The following is a 22,018-nucleotide window of genomic DNA, read 5'->3' as shown; positions in this document are numbered from 1 at the left end:
ATGAAACACTAGTCTAAATGCTGCTATGAAGGTAATTTTTTGGATGGGATTTACACCTATAGTCAGTTGACTTTAAAAGCAGATTACTCTTGATAATGTGGGTGAGCCTCATCCAATCAGTTGAAGGGATAAAGAGAAAAAGAAAATCAGGTTTCCTGGGGCAGAGGAATTCAAGATGGTGGCGTAGAAATTCTGCTTGAGTTTCCAGCCTTTAGACTCAAGACTGCAGCATCGACTTTAACTGAGACTCCAGCCTGATGGCTTGTCCTATGGGTTTCAGACTTGCTGAGCCACACAATCTCATGAGCCAATTCTTTAAAATAAATCTCTGTGTCTCTTTATATATAGATAAATAGGTAGATGATATAGATTAGATATAGTGGTAGATATATTTTTGATTCTGTTTCTCTGGAGAACCCTGCTCAACACAGTGGTCAGGGAAGCCTCCTGCAAGGAATGGGTTCTTGAGTCAAGACACAGATGACAAGGAGAAGCCAGTCATGGAGGGGTCTGAGAAAGACTGTCCCAGCCAGAGGGAACAGCAGCCCAAAGGCCCAAGACCCCTGTTGCAATGCGAGCAAGGGTGCAAGGGCTTCAAGATAGTGATGGCCACTCACTATTCTAAGCTCAGGGGATGGCAAACTTTTCCTCCAAAGAACCAGACAGTAAATATTTTAGGCTCTGAGGAATGAGAGGTAAAATTGAGGCTATTACGAAGGCGCTTTCACCTTGCCATGCCCTGTTTGCTTAGGTGATGGGCGTGCTCTGTGCCCAGCTACTGGAAATATTCTCTGGATGAAAAGTGATCAATCTGAGGCTTGGAGGTCCAGACATGTGGAGGGGGTGAGGGTGACCCCCAAGGCCAGTTTCTCTCTCTGCTCTGGATCTCAGCCAGCCTGTCTCTCCTAAGGCCCAACTATCTCATCTGGATTTAGCTGGCCAGAGGCACGACGACATGTTGAGTCACCAACTCTCAGAATGAGATTCGTCCACTCATCTCCTGACAGTCAGCAAAGAGGCACTCCAACACGTAGGTGGTGGACAGTATGACCAGCACAGGGTGGGGACAGCATTGAGGGAATGGATGCTGGTCAGGGAGGCGGAGTGGGGAGCAGGGGCCGAAGAGCACCCCAGCTGGGTCTCCACAGCTCACTAAATTGCCATCTCCAAGACCCACTTCTGTGAATGTACAGAAACAGGGGGTCGGCCAGATTTGGCCCACAGGCCATAATTTGCTAACCCTTATAAGCTCAATGAGAGGCCATTGGAAGATTTTAAGCAGGGGAGGGATGAGAGCTGCCTTAAGTGTTTAAAAAGTGAATGCCCGCCATTTCACTCCTGGTTATATACTCAAAAGAATTGAAACCTGATACCCAGACAAATATATGTGCACACAGGCTCACAGCAGCATGGTTCAGAGTAGCCAAAAGGTGGAAAGAGCTTAAATGTCCATCAGCAGATAAATGGATATAGAAAACATGGTCCATCCAGACAAAGGAATATTATTCAGCCATAAAAAGTTAATGAAGCACTGATACACACTGTGATGTGGACAAACTTTGAAAACGTTATACTCAGTGAAAGAAGCCAGACACAAAAGACCACACATTGCATGTTTCCATTTATATGAAATGTACAAAATAGGTGCTTCCATAGAGCAGGAAAACAGACTAATGGGTGCCGGGGGCTGCGGAGGTTGGGGGATGGGGAGTGACTGCTTAAGGGCTGTGGAGTCTCCTTTTGGGGTGACGAAAATGTCTTGGAGCTGGATAGAGTTGCACAACATTGTAAAGGTATTAAATGCTACTGAGCCACTTACTTTGAAATGGTTAGTTTTATGATATGTGAATTTCACCCCCCCAATAAAATATAATTAATTCATTAAGCAAGGTCACACTAGCTAGAAGATAGAGAATGAACTATGAGGTGACAAAAAGTAAAGCAGGACATCTAGCTGGAAAGCTACTGTAACAGTCCAAGCAAGAAATGATAGGTGCCTCAATATCTTAGTCTATTTGGGCTGTTACAACATGATATCCCAGACTGAGTGGCTTAAACGAGAGATATTTGTCTCTCACAGTTCCGGGATCAGGGTATCGGCTTGGTCAGGTTCTGGCGAGAGCTCTCTTCCTGGCTCATAGATGTCCACCCGCTCACTGTGTTTTCACATAGTGGAGAGAGTATCTCTCTCTTGTCTCATCCTCTAAGGGCACTAATCCCATCACTAGGGCCCCACCCTCATGACCTAATTATCCCTCAAAGGCTACACCTCTAAATACCATCACACTGAGACTTAGTGCTTCAACATATGAACTTTGAGGGACACACACACTCAGTTCACAGTACTTAGCTAGGGTGGTATTGGTAGAGATGGATTTAAGATCTAGTTTGGCAGTTGAATCATCAGGGGTTGCTGAACGGTGGGATGTGGGAGATGAGACAGACGGATGACTCCCAGGCCTTGAGCTTAGTTAACCGCGTGAACAGTGGTTCTACCCCCGACTGTGAGCTCCCATTAAAACTTAAAACATAGGCACACAGGAATACATGTGCGGACATCCACATGCCGCACCTGCACGCATCTGCACGCATGTACATGCACATACCCAAGTGTGCACGCACGGACACATGTGTGAATGCCTGCCCCTACACACACCTCCATGCTCACATGCACTGCACACAATACACACACATGCACACACCCGCACACAGACACGTATACACACACATGCACACTCCCACCCACACACACACAAACCACTCTCGTATTTTCTGTTGCTCTTATCACCATCTAAAATACTATATATTATTTTCTTGCTCAACCAGAATAGGAGCTTTATAAGACTAGGGCCTTTTGTCTCTCTTGTTCATGGCTGTGCCCCTATGGACAGTGCCTAACATACAGGAGATGTTCAATTAATATTGGGCAACCGAGTGAATGAAGCAGCCAGAAGGGAAAGCTGGGGCCTCCGCTCTCCAGTCTCCACCTGAGTCACATTTTCAGCGGCCTTTGGAAAGTGTGAGAGACCGTATGAGTGAGAGTGAGATGAGGCCAGAAGGGGGTGGGAGACAGGAAGAAGAGGAGGGCGAGGGGGAAAGGGGAGGGGCTGAACCCCAGCTCTAAAGGCAGTCCTGGGACCCGCAGGCGCCTGTCTACAGTGTGCAAAGCCCAGAAGTGTTGGGCAATTGTGGTTTCCCCCCAGCCGGCAGGACCCAGACGTGCCGTGCAGCCTGGGCATCTTGGGGCCTCATCAGCGCAGGCATGGAAGAGGCAGTGGTGCAGCCCTCAGTGTTTGTGGTGGACGGACAGACGGACATCCCGTTCATGAGGCTGGGGAGCAGCCATCGAAGACAGCCCTGCAGTGCTGCCCGGCTGGGCATGGGCCTCCTGCTGCTACTGCTGCTGGCTGGTCTGGCTGTGCAAGGCTGGTTTCTGCTGCAGCTGCATTGGCGCCTTGGGGAGATGGTTCCCCCCACGCCGGTGAGTGGGGCCTGAGGCTCGAGGCAGGCGGGTCTCCTGTGTCACCGTGCATTTCTCTGTGCTCTGGTGTGCAGGGTGGGGGACAGACTCAGAGCAGCCTGGGGCAAGCTCATTCACCTCTCTGAAACTCAGTTTCTTCATCTGTAAAATTGGTGTGAAAATCAGAGTGTCCACCTCATAGGAAATAAAATGTGGTGTCACGTGTGTGGTTCCCACAGTGGTGGCCCATGGCGAGCGTTTGACCAATAAAACTAATATTCTTTTAAAATTGAGAGATAATCGACATACAACATCGTCAGAGTTTAAGGTGTACGACATACCGATCTGACACATTTATATTATCATATGATTGCCATTGTAGCATTTGCTAACACCTCTGTGGTGTCACGTAATTATAATTTCTTCTAGTTTGGGAACATTTAAGATCTAGTCTCTTAGCAAGTTTAATGTTTATAAAACAGTTTTGCTCTCTGTAACCCCTGGAACTGACGTTCTAATGTTACTAATTATCGTTAGCCATATCTGATCACTATTATTGGGATTGTCGCTAATCCACTTTGTCCAAGTCTCTGAGAATCTCTCTCTGTGTCAGTTTCCAGTTGGCCGTGGATGTGTCTGTCCGCTGGCCACAGCTGTGGGTCTGTGTGTCTCGATTCATGCCCACATGGTCAACACTTTGTGCTTTCTGTCTCCGGGTCATTTCTCCTTCTGTCTGGATTTGGTGGCCACATGTGCGTGTCCATGTGCCCACGTGGATCTGTGCTGCTTTCCTGTGTACATGCACCCACGTGTCCACACCCTTGTCTGTCCACGGCCTGTGGGTTGATGTCTGTGGTCTCTCTGCATGTCTCTGCGTGTAGATCCACCTGGATCCATAAACCATGTATCCACGTATCCACATCCACATGTGTCTTGTCAGTGTGTCACCAAAGTGACCAGCGTCACATGTCCATATCCACATGTTGGCATTTATGTACACATATCCATGTATCTTAAATATTATTTATTAAATAAACCCTTATAGAGAGTACTGATTATATGACAGACACTGTGATACACTTCACGCATATGGATTCACTGAATCCTAAGCAGGCACTCTTCACACATCCATTTACAAAGGGAAGAGCCGAGGCACCGCATGGGTACAAGGTGCGGGGAGGTTCTGCACGTGGCCCTGGGTGCGTGTCTGAGGGCAGAGCTGCGCCCATGGTCTGCATGTGAGTCTGAGCAGTGCCCAGGCATGGGCCCTACAGGTCCTCACCCTGGGTCTCTGCATTTTCAGGAGAGAGACACAGGAGCCTGGGAGCAGTTGATGCAAGGTGAGAGTCAGGGTCCTGGTCCCCGGGGAGGGCTCCCACACTGTCCGCACCCCCATTGCCCAATGCAATTTGCAAAATGGGCCCAAAGCCTACAAGTGCCCCTCCCCCAAGCGTGAGAAGCGGAAGTTCGGGTCACTCCGGAAAGGGTGGGGCTGGCACCAGGAGGTGGACTTGATGACCCACTGCAGGCTGGTCCTTACCCTCACCCCCAACCCCCCCATCCCCCACTGCCCCCACCCTCTGACCTCTGACTCTCTCTCCAGAGCGGAGGTCCTACCAGTCCAACCCCGCAGCACATCTGACAGGTAGGAGGACCCCAGGTCCTGGCACGGAGTGAGGGTGGCGGTGTCCTGGGGAGACCTGACAGACATGCAGTGTGTCGGAGCATTCATTCATTCGTTCAGTATTTGTTCAGAGTGCCCCAGGGCACAGGTGCTGCCTAGGTCCACATGTTTCTAATTCTTTTTGAGTAAACCCTTAAGCAGGGCTCACTATGTGCCGTGCACCTCAACGCTTCACATGTGTGAATTCATTAACTCCTAAGCAGGCACTGTTCACATCTGCACTTTATAGGGCAGGAAACTGAGGCACACAGAGGTTGTAGGGTGCCAGCCCAAGCTGGGTTCTGCGTCCGTCCCTCAGTTCTGCCTCATACAAGTTGTGGTGCTTTTGGCAAGTCGCTTAATCGCTCCACACCTGCAAGAGAGCAATGGTATGAGTTAAGATGTGTGGGAAGCAAGTGACTTTGCCTTTCTGTGCCTCATTTTCCCCACCTGCAAAGACAGGATAAAGGGAATTAGTACGCATAAAGCTCTCAAACAGCCTAGTGTAGGTGCGGGCTCAGGGAGGGGTGGCGACTGGCCTACTGTCACCAGCAAGTGTGGGGCTCAAGCTGACCAGCCCCGCTTTGTCTCGCTCCGCAGGAGCCAACTCTAGTTTGACGGGCAGCGGGGGCCCGCTGCTGTGGGAGGCGAAGCTGGGCCTGGCCTTCCTGCGGAACCTCCGCTACCGTGATGGCGCCCTGGTGATTGCCCGTGCCGGCTACTATTATATCTACTCCAAGGTGCAGCTGGGTGGCGTGGGCTGCCCACAGGTGACCGGTGGCCTGCCCATCACCCATGGCCTCTACAAGCGCACACCCCGCTACCCCAAGGAGCTGGAACTGCTGGTCAGCCGGCGGTCACCCTGCGGGCGAGGGGCCAGCCCCCGCGTCTGGTGGGACAGCAGTTTCCTGGGTGGCGTGGTGCACCTCGACGCTGGGGAGGAGGTGGTGGTCCGCGTGCCGGAGGAGGGCCTGGTCCGACTCCGCGACGGCACCCGGTCCTACTTCGGGGCTTTCATGGTGTGAAGGAGGGCGATGGTGGCTCGGATGGGGTCTGGCCACAGAGGAGCCTCACAGAACAGAAAACCCAACCAGCAGAGATTGGAGGATGCTCAGGGACCCCAAAACATGGCATGTGAGGAACTCAGCTGGCACCACCAGGAGCCAAGAACCCAGCCACCCCTAGAGGTTGGAGACCCAGTGGCCACCTCTGGAGAAAACCAAAAGAAGCTGCAGACCCCGCCACCGACAACGCCGGAGACAAAGACCAGGAGACTGGGGTCTGCAAGCCCCCAGACAGGGGGTAAACATTGCTACTTGGTCCTCAGGAAGACCGGTGAGGGGTGGGTATTTTGATACGGAGGAAAGTGGAACTTGAGGGTCCAGGGACTTGTCTGAGAACAGGAAACATCAAACTCCCCACTCTCACAAATGTGGGCAGGGGTGGGGGGCTTTATCACCAGGACTCATATGAGATCCCAGCAGCACCCATGGTCACAGTCACACTAAGTTCCACCCACAGGCTTGTAGCCACACCACAGCCAGGTCATGAAAAGTTACACTCTGACACAGGCACGGGGTGTGCTGGTTACCATCTGACAACCAGCTCTGCGGGGAGGGGAGAGGCTAAGAAGCCTCTCCCCATTTCCTCGCCAAGGCTGGTTTCTGGCCGCTCTGTATTATCAACCCGTTGGCTGTAACCCTGAGGTGCTGAGCAATCGCATCCAGGGGTACCACAGCTCTGTTTCAGCACCCAGGCCAGGGCTCGGCACACAGCGGGCCCTTGGAAAATGTTTGATGAAAGAGGGCAGGAAGGAAGGAAGGAAGGAAGGGGAGAGAGATAGAAAGACAGAGAGACAGACAGACAGACAGACAGACAGACACAACTGCAGCATCACAGAGAATCACACAGCTCCTCAACCTCACAACTTCACAATCTCAGCCACAAACTCAAGCGCACAAAGCATCAGATTCTCACACACCTGCATACAAGTCATAGACAACATTGCAAAGACTCTGGCCCAGACTCTGCATGACAAATACAGTCACACACAAGTCATCATCACAACCTCGGTCGCCTTCGCGGACCATACTGTTACACACATGGTCCTCACACCAGACTTCCGCATGCTGCGTCACAGCCAGATCCATCACGTACACATAGCATTCTGATCACACGCATGCTCACGCACAGCCTGAAGTTCCTCCCAGCTGAGATGAAGACATCCTGGGGTGAGGACCAAACTTTGTCCGTAACCCTGGGCCCCTGACCACTGGTCTTGGGATAAATGGCAAATATTGCACCTGGGTCCATCTGGTTCTTAGTGGAAGGGTGGCTTGTAGAGACAGAAGCATAGATGGAATGACCCATAGAGGCACTTTATGGATAAGAAACCTGAACCAGCTGGCTCGACTCCATCCTGGGTCTGCCTTCCCCTCAAATCCACAATTCCTGAGGAAGTGGAGTCTATATCCCGCCAAGCACCCTTACTCTAGACATTCGGTCTAGACAGAGTGGCAGGAGTAACGGGGAGCATGGAGAGGGTGCGTGGGGAGCAACAGACAACAACATGCACACAGCTCAGATGGTCTGTACAGATGAATGTACTCTGGGATGGCTGGAGGGCAGTCTTACTGCCCAGGACCCTAGGATGAGGGCTCAGACCCCAGAGGTGAATAAATTATTATTGTTATTGTTGATATTGTATTTGTCATTGTTGTCTGGTACGGGGGTTAAGGAAACAGACGTTGCGATCTGGAAGAGGGCCTAGGTTCCTCTTCCACTCCACCACTTCCTTACTGTGTGACCTCGAGCGAGTTCCTTCACCTCTCAGGGCCTCAGTTTCCTCATCTGTGTAATGGGAGGTAACAACAGTCTTTGCCTCCTAGGTTTGTGGTAAAGGTTGAATCAGACCAGGCATGGAAAAAGCCATTTGCAGCTCCATACGTGTAGGAGAGCCATAAGTGATTCAGAAATACTAAGAAGAGCTTTCTCAGGCACTTTCCTTGTGCCAGACATCTCGTGTCATATCTTTATACACCTGGGCACAAATTATTGTTGGCCCCCGTGTTCCAGATGTAGAGACAGAGGCAGGGACGCTGTCCCCAGCCACCCCACCCCCAGCAAGGCCATGGGGCTTCGTGCCTCTCTGCCCTTGCTGGGCTGGTGGGAGGTGGGACAGCCCCCGCTGGAGTTTCCTTTACTCTCATCATGGTCTTTCTGTTTCCGTGGCTTTGATGAAGAGACCACGGTGTGGAGCCAATGAATTTATCAAAGCCAGCAGCAGCAAGCAACTTCCGCCTGAGGATGGAACCTCTTGCTAAGTTTAGCCTCCAAAGATCATTCCTGGGAGGGGCCTCCCAGCCTTGAGGTGGAGGAGAGAAAGGAAGATAGAGGGCGGGTAAGGAGGATTGGTAGTGAGAAGATGGAAAAGAGGGAGGGGAGGGAAAAGAGAAGGCGGAAGAAGGAGGGAGGAGGCAGAGAGAGCGCTGCAGGCGCTCAGGCTGGTGCAGCAGGACACCAAGCCTGATTTCAGATAAAGCGTGGGGGCCGGAAGCCCCTAGCTCAGGCCACTAACCTACTTTTCAACTTCTTAGATCTTTATCTACTTGATTTCCGCTTTCACCTCCTGGGCTCCAGCATCTTTACAGATATCACCCTCTCTTCCAGCCCAATCAACCCTTCCTCAAGACCTGAGTTTCACAGTCATCGCCCCTCCCTTCAGCCCCTGGGCAGGAAGCCCTCCCCCGTCCTTTGCATCTCTTGACAAGACTCAGAGGTGGTAAAAGTGAAAAATAATGATGATAAAGTCATTTATTAGTCTCCTATTATTAGTCTCCTACTATGCCCCCCTGCCGTTGTCACCACAGTCAAACCCTGTGATGCACCCTCTTAGAGACAGAAGGCTTACACCAGAGCCAGACCACCTGGGGTTGAAGCCCCTCTCTGCCACCTCCAAGCTGGGCGAACTTAGACTCTCCATCCATTCCCCGCTTCACTGGGCTTCAGCTTCCTCACTTGTAAAACAGGATGGGTAGTGGCCTCTACCTCACCCCGGTTATCGTGAGATGAAGTGACATACGCCTTTAAGTATTTTTCCAGAGCTTGACCCTCAGTGAACTCTTTGATCTTCAGCAGATACTCTTTTTGTAAGCATAGTTGTAATCATATGCACATTTAAATTTCTGATTCTTTTCGGTTATCAAAGGTGACCTTTCATCCCTGGGCCACACTAGTCACTGGATGTGTTTTAAAAACAAGAATTAGTAGTCATTGTTTAAACATTAGAAAGCTTTGCACATGGACAGATCCAGATTTCTGGCTTTTCTTGGATAGTTAGCAGCCATGACGACAACCCAGGTTGGGTAGTGGCTGTCCCCCTCTGGAGAGGGCGTGAGCTCGCCAGCTCACCAGTCTCCACCGTCCCCACTCTCTCCCACGTGGAGGCTGAGTGCCAGTTGACTTGCCTCATCAAGCTTGCGCATTCATTTTTCATAATTACAAGTTATGCTTCTAATGTCCTCACTGGGTACCAGTTACTGTCCTAAGTGCATTAATTCACAGTAACTCAGTTCGTTCTCACTATGACCCTGTAGGGGTTACCATTAAACACCTGTCTTATGGATGGGGAAGTCCAGGCACAGAGAGGTTAAGTCACTTCCCCATCAAACGTGGGAAAAGAGATGACAGCCTGACGTCACCATGAATTTCAAGAAAAATGAGAGTTCGTAGTTGTATTAGTTTTCTATTGCTGCTGTAACAAATTCTCACCAACTTAGTAACTTAAAATAATGCTAATTTATCACCTTAGAGCTCTGGAAGTCAGAAGTCAGAAGTCAGAAATGAGTCTCATGGGACTAAAGTTGAGTCTTCAGCAGGGCTGCCTTCTTTCTGGAGGAAAGGTCTCTCCCCAAACCCTTTTCCCATGTCTGCCTCTGTGGGAGCCCAAACTGACACATGTGTGGAATACATGGATCTCAGCTCACAAGGAGTGCAAATAATTTAACTTCCTTTTTATTCCTCACAGATTGCAAGGACCTTGTCAGCTTACAATCTCTTATTTTTGATTTTTTATGCCTATAGTACCTGGTCTTCCTAGGTGGTCTCCCATCCAAGTACTAACTAGGCCCGACCCTGCTTAGCTTCCGAGATCAGATGGGATCGGGCTTGTTCAGGGTGGCATGACCGTAGACATAATGCAACTTAATATATGCAAAGATCTCTTTGCCCCAGGATGCTGAGGACTTGATATCAGTCCATCAGGAACCATCTTTTCCCACATCCTCCTTTCCTATGACTATCAAAATCCCAGGAGCTCAGGAAATGCCAAGGGATTAAGGGAGAGAGATGGCTCCACCTGATTCTCGAGCCACATGACCACACGTGTACCCACCACCAGTCTGCTTCTGATTCATCAGCCCTCCATTTTAGTACTCGTGACTTATCAAGAATGGTGCATTTTCTGCTACTCCTTAAAGTTGCTGGGTTTTGGTGGTGAGGCTGATTTTAGGCAAGGAAACTCTTTGAGGCTGTCTGTGGCTTCAACTGCCCAGAGACACCATTGAGTCACTTCCTCTTTGGGGACCTGCAGCACCTCTGGGCTCTGCAATGGGAAATAGGGCTCAAGCCTAGAAAAGGCTAGAAATTTTTCAGGAGGATTTTTCATGGTTCCAGGGTTCTTTTTTCAAAAACCAGGGCATAGGAACTTCCTCTCTGTTATGGGTGCTGAATCATACCCCCCTAAAATTCTCACGTTGAAGCGCTAAGTCCCAGGACCTCAGAATGTGACTATATTTGGAAATGGTATCTTTAAAGAGAAAATTAATGTAAAATGAGGTTGTTAGAGTTGGTCCTAATCCAATATGACTAGGGTGCTTTTAAGAAGAGACTAGGTCACAGACGCACAGAGAGATAAACCACATGAGGACACAGGGAGAAGACGGCTTTAGAAGGAAAGTGTCGACACCTTTGTCTCAGATTTCCAGCCTCTAGAACTGTGAGAAATTGCATTTCTGTTGTTTGAGCCTCCCGCTTTGTGGTACTTCACTATGGCCGCCCTGGCAAGCTAACGCAAACCTCTCCTCTTTGTGCCAGTCCTGGGTAATCTCATTCTTGACTGAGAGGGTGGGAAGAAGCTCTGGAAGTAAGATCCTTTTAAGTGAAAGAGGGAAACAGAGAGGCAGAGTCAGAGAAGGATTAGAGTGATGGATGAGATTGGGGGAGAGGGGGTGTCCACAAGTTTAGGAATGCAGGTGACCTCTAGAGGTTGAAAAAGGCAAAGAAGCAGGGTCATTCCTAGAACTTTCAGAAAGAAAACGACCCTGCTGACACCTTGAATTTAGCCTGATGAAACTGATTTGGACTCTAGCCTCTAAGACTGGAAGGTAATAGAATTATGTTGTTTTAAGATTCTAAATTTGCAGTAATTTGTTACAGTCCACTTCCCATGCCACTTGGATGCACATGACTTGCAAAGAGGTTCACCGTGTTTGGGGAAAGCTACTGCAGGAGTCAATCCCAGCCAGAAAAATGGAAGTGACTGAGATGAGCCACAGCTCCCACTGCTGCAGCGGACTCTGGCAACCTCAGCTGGTGCTCATCATCTGCCTCCTCTACCACCCATTCTAAATTCTCTCCACCCTCACTCAGCAAGCACGTCTGCTGGTCTCCACAGCTCATCTGGTGGGGTGACCCAGTTCATCACACTGAGGGGTCTGAGACTCATCACCATGCCTTTAGACATTCCATATCCAAGAACAGCACTAAATTCTGCCATGCCGCTGAGATGCCATGTTGCATTAGATTTACCGCCTCACTCGGCAAGGGATGTGAAGGGGAGTAATTTTGGAGGCTCCCACTTGTCCTTATCCACAGAAAAAGGTTACCGATACCTGATCTGCTCAGTGACTCCCAAGTGCCAAGGGCTTAACAGGCTTCATCTCTTAATCCTCACAACCACCCTATGATATCAAAATAATTATCGTCCCCTCACTACAGAAGAAGAAACTGAAGCAAGGGGGGTGAGGTAACCAAAGGTCCTTCATTGGGACGTGGTGGAGCCTTCTGACCCCAGGGCCCTTGCCCTAAACCACACTCCGGCCTATGCCTAGACCTCATTTTTTTACCCACCCCCCTTACCAAGGATGCATACTTTCTTTCCAAGTATTACACACAATGCTATAAGGAGCATCCTCATGTGTATCCCTCTCACAGGTCCTGGGTGCCCCCAGATGAGAGTTGGAAGAAGGGTTCTGAGCCTATGTGCGTTGACCTCTAACCTGGGACCTCAAGAATTTCAAGTCCATGATTTCTGACCAGTTCTCCAGTATCCCCCATCCTTTCTGGCATATACTAAGTGCTCAGTAAATATTGGCCGCTGTTGCTGATGTTATTATCATTTATTTCTCTCACTCCTTTCTCCATTCTAGTTGACTTTGTATGTTCATTCCTTCCTGAGAGAGATAGTGGAAAGTGGGAATAACCTGTGAGGGTCTCCCTAGCATTGATCTCCAAAAGCCTGAAGTGATGGAGAGGTTTGGGGTTTGGCCAAAACTAAGTGATAAATAGGGATAATTCTGATGAGCCACTCCAGCTTCAAAACCCCCAGTGAGACTCGCTGAAGCTTCTGCTGTTCCTGCATCACATCCAAGTCCTCCCTCTACCTGCCTGCTGTCCTCACTCCCTCATATGTTTTGAACCCTGACAGCATTTTGCAATTAATCTCTGGCAGACCAATCTCCATTTCAGAGTCTGTTTCCTCAGCTGATACACATGAACCCTGTTTCCACTACAAACACACATGCTGAGTAGAAGATAATAAAATATTGTAACAAATAGACAAGTTTGCAAGGAAGAAACAAGTCCCTCAATGCTAAAAGAGAGAATTTAAAGCCAGAGTGACAACGATGAGCTGTTACTGCAAGGGGCTTTAGTCCCAAAGTGTACCATATGGGGCGAAGAGTTGGAGATCTGATAACCTCTGGGGACAGAGATGTGGCTCAGATCTTTGGGACACAGAGGAAAGGAAACTGAGGCCCCTGCCCAGAACCTGAAACCTGGAAATGTAGTCTGCTCTGATTAAGAACACCCGGACAAACTCCCTATTGTAGGTAGGGAGAACGGTCACCCAGAAGAAACCAAGACCTCAGATCTGCTTCACACGCTAAATAGAGTAAATATGTTGTCTCCACTTAACAGAAAGTGCAGGAACCAAAGGCAAACTCCATGCAGGCAGAGAGCTTGTCTGTTCTGTTCATCTCTTATCACCAGAACCCAGAACCGTGCCTAATACACAGTAGGTTCTCAGCAACAATGGTTGAACAAATGAACTGTGACTTACTTTGACCAATAGAATGTCATGGAAGTGGCATTACATGAACTCGAGGATCTAGGCATTAGGAAAACTTGTGGCTTCCACTTTTGCCTTCTCAGAGCACTGAGTGACCATGTGAAGTACAGCTATCCTATGAGAGAGGACGGGTGGGTGGACAGAGAGGCCCTGAGGAATGAAAGGCACAAGGAAGCCATAATAGTTTCACCAGCTGCAGATGAGCAGCCCTTGTCTATGGAGCTGAAACAAACCAGTCCTACCAAGCCCTGCTGGGTCAACTCTCAGAATTGTAAGCAAATAGAACAGTTGCTATCACTAAGTTTTGGGGTTCTTTTTTGTACATCAGATAATTGATAGACCTTGCAAGCCCTTTTCTATAATCATGGGTATAATCAGTCAGGCAGACAGATGGATGGGTGAATGAATGAATAGATGAGTGAAAACGTGGATAGGTGGATGGTTGGGTGAGTGGACTAGTGGATGGATGGATGGGTGGGTGTACGCGTGAATGGTTGGGTGGACGGGTGGATGGTCAACTGGACGGATGCTTGGGTCTATAGATAAAAGTAATGGATGATGAATGGATGGATACACAACATATATTCTAAATCAAATTGTAAACTCAGTAACAGCCTATTTTAGCATAAAATAAACACTAATTTACATGACGTAGGCATCCATTGTAGGGAGTACCCCAGTTTTAGGTTACAATCGGTGTAACTAAGAAGCAAAACCAACAAAAGGGCTAATATGTATTCCAGATTTATATCTAACTTAGGGGAAGCCATAGGTTGTCGTGTTACCATCATTGTGATGACAAAGAATGTCCTCTGAGAGCACCTTTCATTTCCCAAGAAGAAGCCGGGCAGATAAATTCTATTCCATTGCCCCGTAGTATGTCTATACCCATCCCAGTCCACACTGCCTTCATTAACATAATGACTATAAGTCCTGCTCTTTGGAAAATCGAGGTCCTTCTTATTCTTATTCTTCAGAATTATCTCAGTTATGTATGTATTCCATCAAGTTCCATGAAAAAAAACCTGTTGAGATTTTTATTGGAACTGCATTGAATCTGTAGATCAAGTTGGGAGTACGGATATTTTTATAACACTGAGTCTTCCCATCAATGAACATGGTATAATTCTCCTCCTATTTAAGTATTCTTTAACATTTCTCAACTATGTTTCATAATTTTCTTCATAAATAATATGTGTCATTTTTAGATTTATTTCTAAGTACTTTACTTTATTGGTGCTATAACAAATGACATCTCTTTTTGAAATTATATTTTCTAGCATCTGTTGCTGGTATGTATATACAATGCAATAGATGTTTGTAGTGATCGCAAAGACATTGAAAAAATGTCCCTAAAATGAACATCCTTGCTTCGTTTTCGATCTTTAAATGAATGTTTTCACCATTTCACCATTAATAATGAATCTGCAGTAGGGCTTTTTGGGTAGCCCTTAGATTAAAGAAGACTTCTATTCCTAATTCGCTAAGAGATTTTTAAAAATCATGAATAAGTTTTGTGTTTATTAAATGTTTTCTCCGCATCTCTTAAGAATGTCACATGATTTTTCCCCTTTAGACTGATAATGTGGTGAATTATGTTCATCAATATTCTAATATTAATTCAACCTTTTACTCCTGGAATAAATCCAATTTGATCATGATGTATTTTTAATACATTACTGGATTTAATTTACTGATATTTTATGTAGGATGTTTGCATCTGACTCATATCATCCTTTCCAGATTTGGTATTAATTAAGGTAATGTTGGCCTCATACAAAAAAAAACTGAGTGTAGGGTTTTTTCTGTATTGTGAAATAGTTTGTGTATGGTTAGCATACACAGATAGTAGAACTCACTTATAAACACATCTGGATCTTGTGTCTCATTTGTAGGAAGGGTTTTTTTGTAGGCAAAAGTTTTAAAGTTATTATTCGATTTCTCTAATGAGTTTTAAATTCTTCAGATTTTGTATTTTTTCTTGATTCAGGTTTTTAAAACCACATTTTTTATAGAAATTTGGATATTTTATCTACGTATTCACAATTATGAGTGAATAGATGCCACATTGGTGAATAAAATCAGTCTTCATGTATTCTTCATGTGTTCAACCTCTACAGCCTCTGTGATTATGTCCCCTTTTTCATCATTAATATTTCTAATTTGCACCTGTTCTTTGTTTTTCTTTGATCAATGTCACCAGACATTTATCTTTTTTCTTCTCTTCAAAAAACTAAATCTCGGTCTTCTTATTATGTGTTTGTTTTCTAAAATTTCTGATTATTTCCTTCCTTATGCTTTCTATGGTTTTATTCTGTTGTTCTTTTCCAGTTCTCTTAGTTCAATACTTAGCTCATTGGTTTTCATTAAGCCTATACATTTTCCTCTAAGTGTTACTCTGGTTACAGATAAGAAGTTCGATATGTAATGATTTTTAGTTCTAGAGATGAAAATATTGCATTCCCTGTGTTCTCTTTTGTTAATGAATTTTATCTGCCTTTTTCTTTTTACGTATTATAATCTTTGAGCTTCTCATGCCTGTTTAGAACATCTTGGTGCCAATTAACAAAATGGCCATGCTTATCCTTACCTTTAAACACTACAAGGCTAAGAAAAAAATCTACTACAAAGCTTCCTAATGGCTGGTTAAAAAAGGAGAAAATGAAAGGAGAATGAAAGAAAAAAAAAGATTCTCCAAGCATTTTTTAAATTAATTTTGTAAAAATCGTGGTAAAACATACATAACAAAATTTCCCATTTTAACCATTTTTAAGTGTACAGTTTATTAGCATTACATACATTCACATTGTTGTGCAGCCATCCCCACCGTCCGTCTCCAGAACTTTCTCATCTTCCTAAACTGAAACTCTGTCCCCATGAAACGCTCACTCCCCTCCCCCAGCCCCTGGCTCTACCATCTACTTTCCGTCTCTATGGATCTGACTCCTTTGCGACCGCCTGTCAATGGGATCACACAGTATTTGTTCTTCTGTGTCTGGCTTATTTCACCAAGCATGTCTTCAAGGTCCATCCATGCTGCAACCAGCGTCAAAAAATTTCCTTCCTTTTTAAGGCCGAATACATTCCATTGTAGGTACATGCCACATTTTAAAATTAAATTTATTGGGGTGACACTGGTGAGTAAAATTATATAGGTTTCAAGTGTACAGTTCAATAATACATAATATGTATATTACACTATTTGTTCTCCACCCAAAGTTAAATTTCCTTTCATCACCTTATATTTGACCCCCTTTACTCTTATCTACCTCCCCACAAACTCTTCCCCTCTGGTAACCACTAAACTGTTGTCTGTGTCCCTGAGTTTCTGTTTGCGCTTGTCTTGTTGTTCTTTTGCTGCTTTTAGTTTTAAATCTCACATATGAGTGAGATCATCTGGTTCTCAACTTTTTCTGTCTGACTTGTTTCATTTAGCGTGATACACTCAAGATCCATCCGTGTTGCAAACGGCAGTATTTCATCTTCTTTTTATGTCTGAGTAATATTCCATCGCAGACACGTACCACCTCTTCTTTATCCATCTATTAAAGTGCATTTCAATTGTTTCCATGTCTTGGCCACTGTGCATAAGGCTGCTATGAACATCGGGGTGCATATATCTTTACAGACAAATGTCTCCAAAGTAGGGGGGTAGATACCCAGAAGAGGGATTGCTGGGTCATATGGTAATTCTACTCTTAATTTTGCGGGGAACCTCTATTCTGTCTTCCACAGTGGTAAATGCCACATTGATACTATTCAGTCAATGGACACTTAGGTTGTTTCCATCTTTTGGCCATTGTGAATAACCCTACTTTGAACATGAGTGTACAACTATCTCTTTGAGTCTCTGCTTTTAATTCTTTTGAGTGTACACCCAAACATGGAATTTCTGGATCATATGATAATTCTATTTTAAGTTTTTGAGAAATCACTGTGCTGTTTTCCATTGTGGCTGTACCGTTTTACACTGTGTTTTGCAGTGGCTCTGTGTATCTTCTATATATGTGGCCATGAGATCAAGCTTGTTCATTACATTGTTCAAATCTGTATCTTTACTTTTTGTCTGCTTGAGTTATCACTTGCTAAGAGGGGCGCTTTAAAAATCTCCCACTTTGGCGGTGCAGCTATCTAACGTAAGGTATTCCATGTTTTTTCCATTCCAGGTCTCTACGTTCTGGACAGCATTTTACATTAATAACACAACTCAAACCATACCATCCATGTGCCAGAGAGGTTCTGCCACTTTTTGCTTCGTTTATTGTGAGACAGTGGTTTTAAGCACATACATATTTAGAATTTTTACATTTTCATGACAGAGACTTAATTATCTCTAAAAATGCTTTCTGCATTAAATCTATGCTGTCTAATAATAGCAGGGGTAAACCAAATTTTTTCTGGCCATTTACATCCTTTAACTGACAATTCGTTATATCATTTACATTTAAATGTAAACATGTTGCTGGATTTTCACTTTTCTTACTCAGTCTGACAATATTTGTCTTTTCATTTGCATATTTAGACCAACACACTCCAACAGAAATGTAATGTGAACATCTCCGTAATTTAAAATTTTCCAGCAGCCACAATTAAAAGGTTTTAAAATATAGTAAAATTAATTTTAATAATATATTATATTTAACAACATATCCAAAGTGTTATGACTTCAAGATACAATTAATATCACAATTTTAATAAGATATTTTACCTAGTTTTTATTCTGGGTCTTCAGATCCTGGGTTGCACTTCACACTAACAGTACCTCTCACTCCAGACCATCCGTGTTCCACGTACCCAGTGGCGACATAAGGTTCACGCCCCTGTACGAAAGAGCGAGGAGTGAGACCGCATGTGTTAATTCCAACTGATATGCGTGGATTTGTCCTGCACTTTCTGATGGTTTCTCCTTTTCTACGTTTCTTTTTGTCTCCTTCCTTTCCTTGTTTGGGATTTTTTTTTTTTTTCTCATTCCAGTTTCTTCTTCTACCTTGTTCAGAAACGACATATTTTATTCCTGTTGTTTGGGACATTTCTGGAGACAGTTTAATTGATAAATTTAATCTGTCAAAGTCTAACGCTGTTGACAGTCTTTTTCCTCTCCAGAAGCCTCCGAAGTGGTCTCCCGGTGTCCACTCTCGCCCCCTACAGGCAGTTCTCCACACAGCGGTTAAAGTGAGATTTTGGTTAACTTTTTTTTAATGTGTCGTGTTTATTTAAAAATCACACAGAATCTCGCGCAAAGACTCCTGTTTGACCAAAAAAAATCTTTAGGATAAAAATATCTTTTTATACTCTTCCAAAAATGAAAGCTGCTAATCAAAAGGAATAAAACAACTCAAGTATCAAGAGAAGCAAAAAGTAACAAAGGACTGTGAAGTCACTTTCTATTTTTAGTGATTTAAAACATCCTATAAAAAAATAACTATTTTTTTGATGAATGTATGATTGACATACAAAAAATCTGTACATATTTGAGGCATTTATCTCGATGAGTTTGAAGATAAGCAAATACCTGTAAAAGTCGCCATAAACCGTGCTATAAGCTTAACCATTACATCTAATATTTTTCTCCTCCCTTCTTTTTTGGTGTGTGATAAGAACATTTAACTTAAGATAGACTCTCTTTAAAAAATATTAAGTATACAGTAAGTATTGTCAACTATATGCTGTGTAGTAGTTATACATACAGTAGTTACACGTATAGTAGCTTTATGTATAGTAGTTATATATGTGTGTGTGTGTATGTGTGTGTATATATATATATAGTAGAGTATAAATGCTCTAGGACTCATATAGTAGAGTATAAATATATATATATAGTAGAGTATAAATGCTCTAGGACTCATCTCTCCTTCATAACTGACACTCTGTCCCCCTGAAACACACACCCTCCATTTTCTTCCCCCAACCTCTGAGTCCCACAGTCTATTTTCTCTCTCTATAAATTTGACTCCTCTAGGGACCTCATATCAGTGAAATCACAAAATATTTGTCCTTTGGTGTCTGGCTTATTTCACTGAGCATAATGGCTTTAAGGTTTATCCACGTTATAGCACAGATTAGAATTTCCTTCCTTTTTATAATTAAATAATATTCCATTGTCTGGAGGGAGCACATTTTGTTTATTCATTCATCTGTTGATGTACCATTAGGTTGTTTCCATATCTTTGCTTTTGTAAATAATGCTTCAGTGAACATGGAAATACAGGTATCTCTTCGAGATCCTGATTTCAACTATTTTGGGTTTATACCCAGAAGAAGGATCTATCAATGGTAAGGCAGTTCTACTTTTAACGATTTGAGGAATCTCCATACTGTTTTCCATTGTGGCTACACCATTTTGCATCCCCACCAAGAGTGTGTAAGGGTTCCAATTTCTCCACATCCTCAACGATAACTGTTATCCTCTGTTTTTTGGATAATAGCCATCTTAACAGGTGTGAGGTGATATGTCACTGTGGATTCTTTTAAATAATTTTTTATTTTTCAATTATAATTGACATATAATATATTAATTTCAGGTGTACAACATAATTATTAGACATCTATATAGCTTATAAGTGATCACTCTGATAAATCTAGTACCTACCTGGCACTATACATAATTATTGCAATATTATCGACTATATTCCCTATACTGTATTTCACATTTTCATGGCTATTTTGTAACTTATCAATTTGTACTTCTTAATCCTTTCACCTTTTTCTCCCATCTGCCAACACGCCTCCTAACTGACAACCATGAAAACATCATCTATCTCCATGAGTTTGTTTCTGTTCTGTTTGTTTGTTCATTTGGTTTTTTGGATTCCACATATAAGTGAAATTGTATGGTATTTGTCTTTCTCTGTCTGACTTATTTCACTTAGCATAATATCCTCTAGGTCCATCCATGTAGTTGCAGATGGCAAGATTTTGTTCTTTTTAAAAAAATTTTTTCAATTACAGTTAGCAAACAATATTATATTAGTTTCAGGTGTACAACATGGTGACGAGACATTTATATAACTTACAAAGTGATCACCCCGATAAATCTCGCACCCGTCTGACACCATACATAGTTATTACAATATTATTAACTATAGTCACTATGCTATACATTACATCCTCATGATTATTTTTTTAACTACCAATTTGTACTTCTTAATCCCTTCCTCTTTTGACCCACCACCCAATCCTCCTCCCATCTGACAACCATCAAAGTGTTCTCTGTATCTATAAGTTCGTTCCTATTTGTTTGCTTGTTTATTTCATTCTGTAGATTCCACATATAAATGAGATCATATGGCATTTATCTTCCTCTATCTGACTTACTCCGCTCAGCATAATACCCTGTAGGTCCATCCATATTGTTGCAGATGGCAAGATTAGGTGGAGCTACTATGTCTTGTGGTCTTAGTAGAGTGGCTTTATGTAGTAGGTTTGCTATGGGTCTCAGTGGCATAGTCTTCTCTGGTCACCTGGGAATGGTGCTCTATGTATGTCTCTTGTATGGACTGTGTGTGTCCTCCAGCTGTAGTTGAGCCTTGGTTGCTGTTTGCTCATCAACGGGAAGGATTGACCCTCAGGCTGAGCAGTGGAGGAGCTGTTGGGCAAGGGCTGAGCCTACATAGCAGGATTCGCTTTAGCAGGGCTCTGGTACCTGCCCTGTCTTTTTGGCGTGTTGCCCTCAAACGTGACCCCAGGTGGTGCTCCAGCTCAGATCAAAGCCAGCCGCCGGCCATGTAGGCGTGGGCCTCCTGGGAGGGGCCCTGTCACAGGCCAAGTTCAGCTGCAGCCTGTGTCCTGCCTGGGGCCACCTGGTACGAGCCACCAAGCAATCTACAGATGGCTGCCACCCATAGTGGGCTTGGAAGTGCCTCAAGAGGTCAAGCCACAAACCAAGGCTGGCTGCCGCTGGTGCTGGTCTTGGGGCTGCTCAACAAGAGATACAGGGCACTCCAAGGCCAGATGTTGCTTGTTTGGGTCTTATGAACCTTTGAGAGATTTTAGGAAAGTCTGTAGCATGGGCCAAGACAGGCCGTTTATATGGAAAAGCTGCTGGAAGCAGTTTGGTCGGCCCACAAGTTGAATGGGGCAGGGTCCCAGGGAATCACCAGGGCAAGGCAAACGGTGTTAACCAGGTCGATGGAGACTGAGATATGGTGCCAGCCTAAGTCTACACGCTAAGACAGGGGAGTGCTCAACAAAGGAGCAATGGGTTCTGCCAGCACTTTTGTCTGGGAGAAAGCTTCTCTTCCTGCCTCACCTGAAGCCAGACAATTCAGTTCCTCCTTGTATGTCCCTGGTGCCTTATGAGCTGCTGTCCCAGCACTGGAGCTCAGGAGCAAGTGAGTCTAGCATCTAGTAAGTTTGTACTTGGGCCCCTTAGGAGGAGCACCTGGGACTCCAGCTGCTTTGCATCTCACTCAGCCACAATCTGCACTGGTTTTGTAATCAGAAGTTGCGGGGACTCCTCTTCCCGGCACTGGAACTCTGGGCTGGGGAGCCTAGTATGGGCCTGGGACCCTTTGCTCCTCTGTAGCTCAGATATTTCTCTAGATTTTTA

At 45.0% G+C, this 22,018-nt stretch overlaps 1 protein-coding gene and 1 non-coding gene across 3 annotated transcripts; one reads left to right on the top strand and one right to left on the bottom strand.

The window, feature by feature from the left end:
* Positions 1-3,187: 3,187 nt before the first annotated feature.
* Positions 3,188-6,687, top strand: TNFSF14 (TNF superfamily member 14). Of its 2 annotated transcripts, none has more exons than XM_006904147.2 (4): positions 3,188-3,372; positions 4,769-4,800; positions 5,064-5,105; positions 5,724-6,687. In XM_006904147.2, the coding sequence occupies exons 1-4, from the start codon at positions 3,263-3,265 to the stop codon at positions 6,146-6,148; spliced, it is 609 nt and encodes a 202-aa protein (XP_006904209.1). In that variant the 5' UTR covers positions 3,188-3,262; the 3' UTR covers positions 6,149-6,687. The 2 variants fall into 2 exon arrangements, with proteins under 2 accessions (XP_006904209.1, XP_006904208.1); XM_006904146.2 differs by having other exon boundaries at positions 3,188-3,481; positions 4,764-4,800.
* A 3,509-nt stretch (positions 6,688-10,196) lies between these two features.
* LOC112476107 lies at positions 10,197-10,315 on the bottom strand. Its single transcript, XR_003044959.1, has one exon. It is a non-coding gene; the product is annotated as a 5S ribosomal RNA (ribosomal RNA).
* Between the last annotated feature and the right edge of the window lie 11,703 nt (positions 10,316-22,018).

This window comes from Pteropus alecto, unplaced genomic scaffold, assembly GCF_000325575.1.
Source record: "Pteropus alecto unplaced genomic scaffold, ASM32557v1 scaffold30, whole genome shotgun sequence".
Classification (NCBI taxonomy): domain Eukaryota; kingdom Metazoa; phylum Chordata; class Mammalia; order Chiroptera; family Pteropodidae; genus Pteropus; species Pteropus alecto.
This window is presented reverse-complemented; position numbering and strand designations above follow the sequence as displayed.

Excerpts from the sequence above, each read along its gene's own strand:
- TNFSF14 (XM_006904146.2), top strand. The coding sequence starts at position 3,263 with ATGGAAGAGGCAGTGGTGCAGCCCTCAGTGTTTGTGGTGGACGGACAG. Across the intron at positions 3,482-4,763 it reads AGATGGTTCCCCCCACGCCG|GAGAGAGACACAGGAGCCTG; the intron begins GTGAGTGGGGCC and ends CTGCATTTTCAG. Across the intron at positions 5,106-5,723 it reads CCCCGCAGCACATCTGACAG|GAGCCAACTCTAGTTTGACG; the intron begins GTAGGAGGACCC and ends CTCGCTCCGCAG.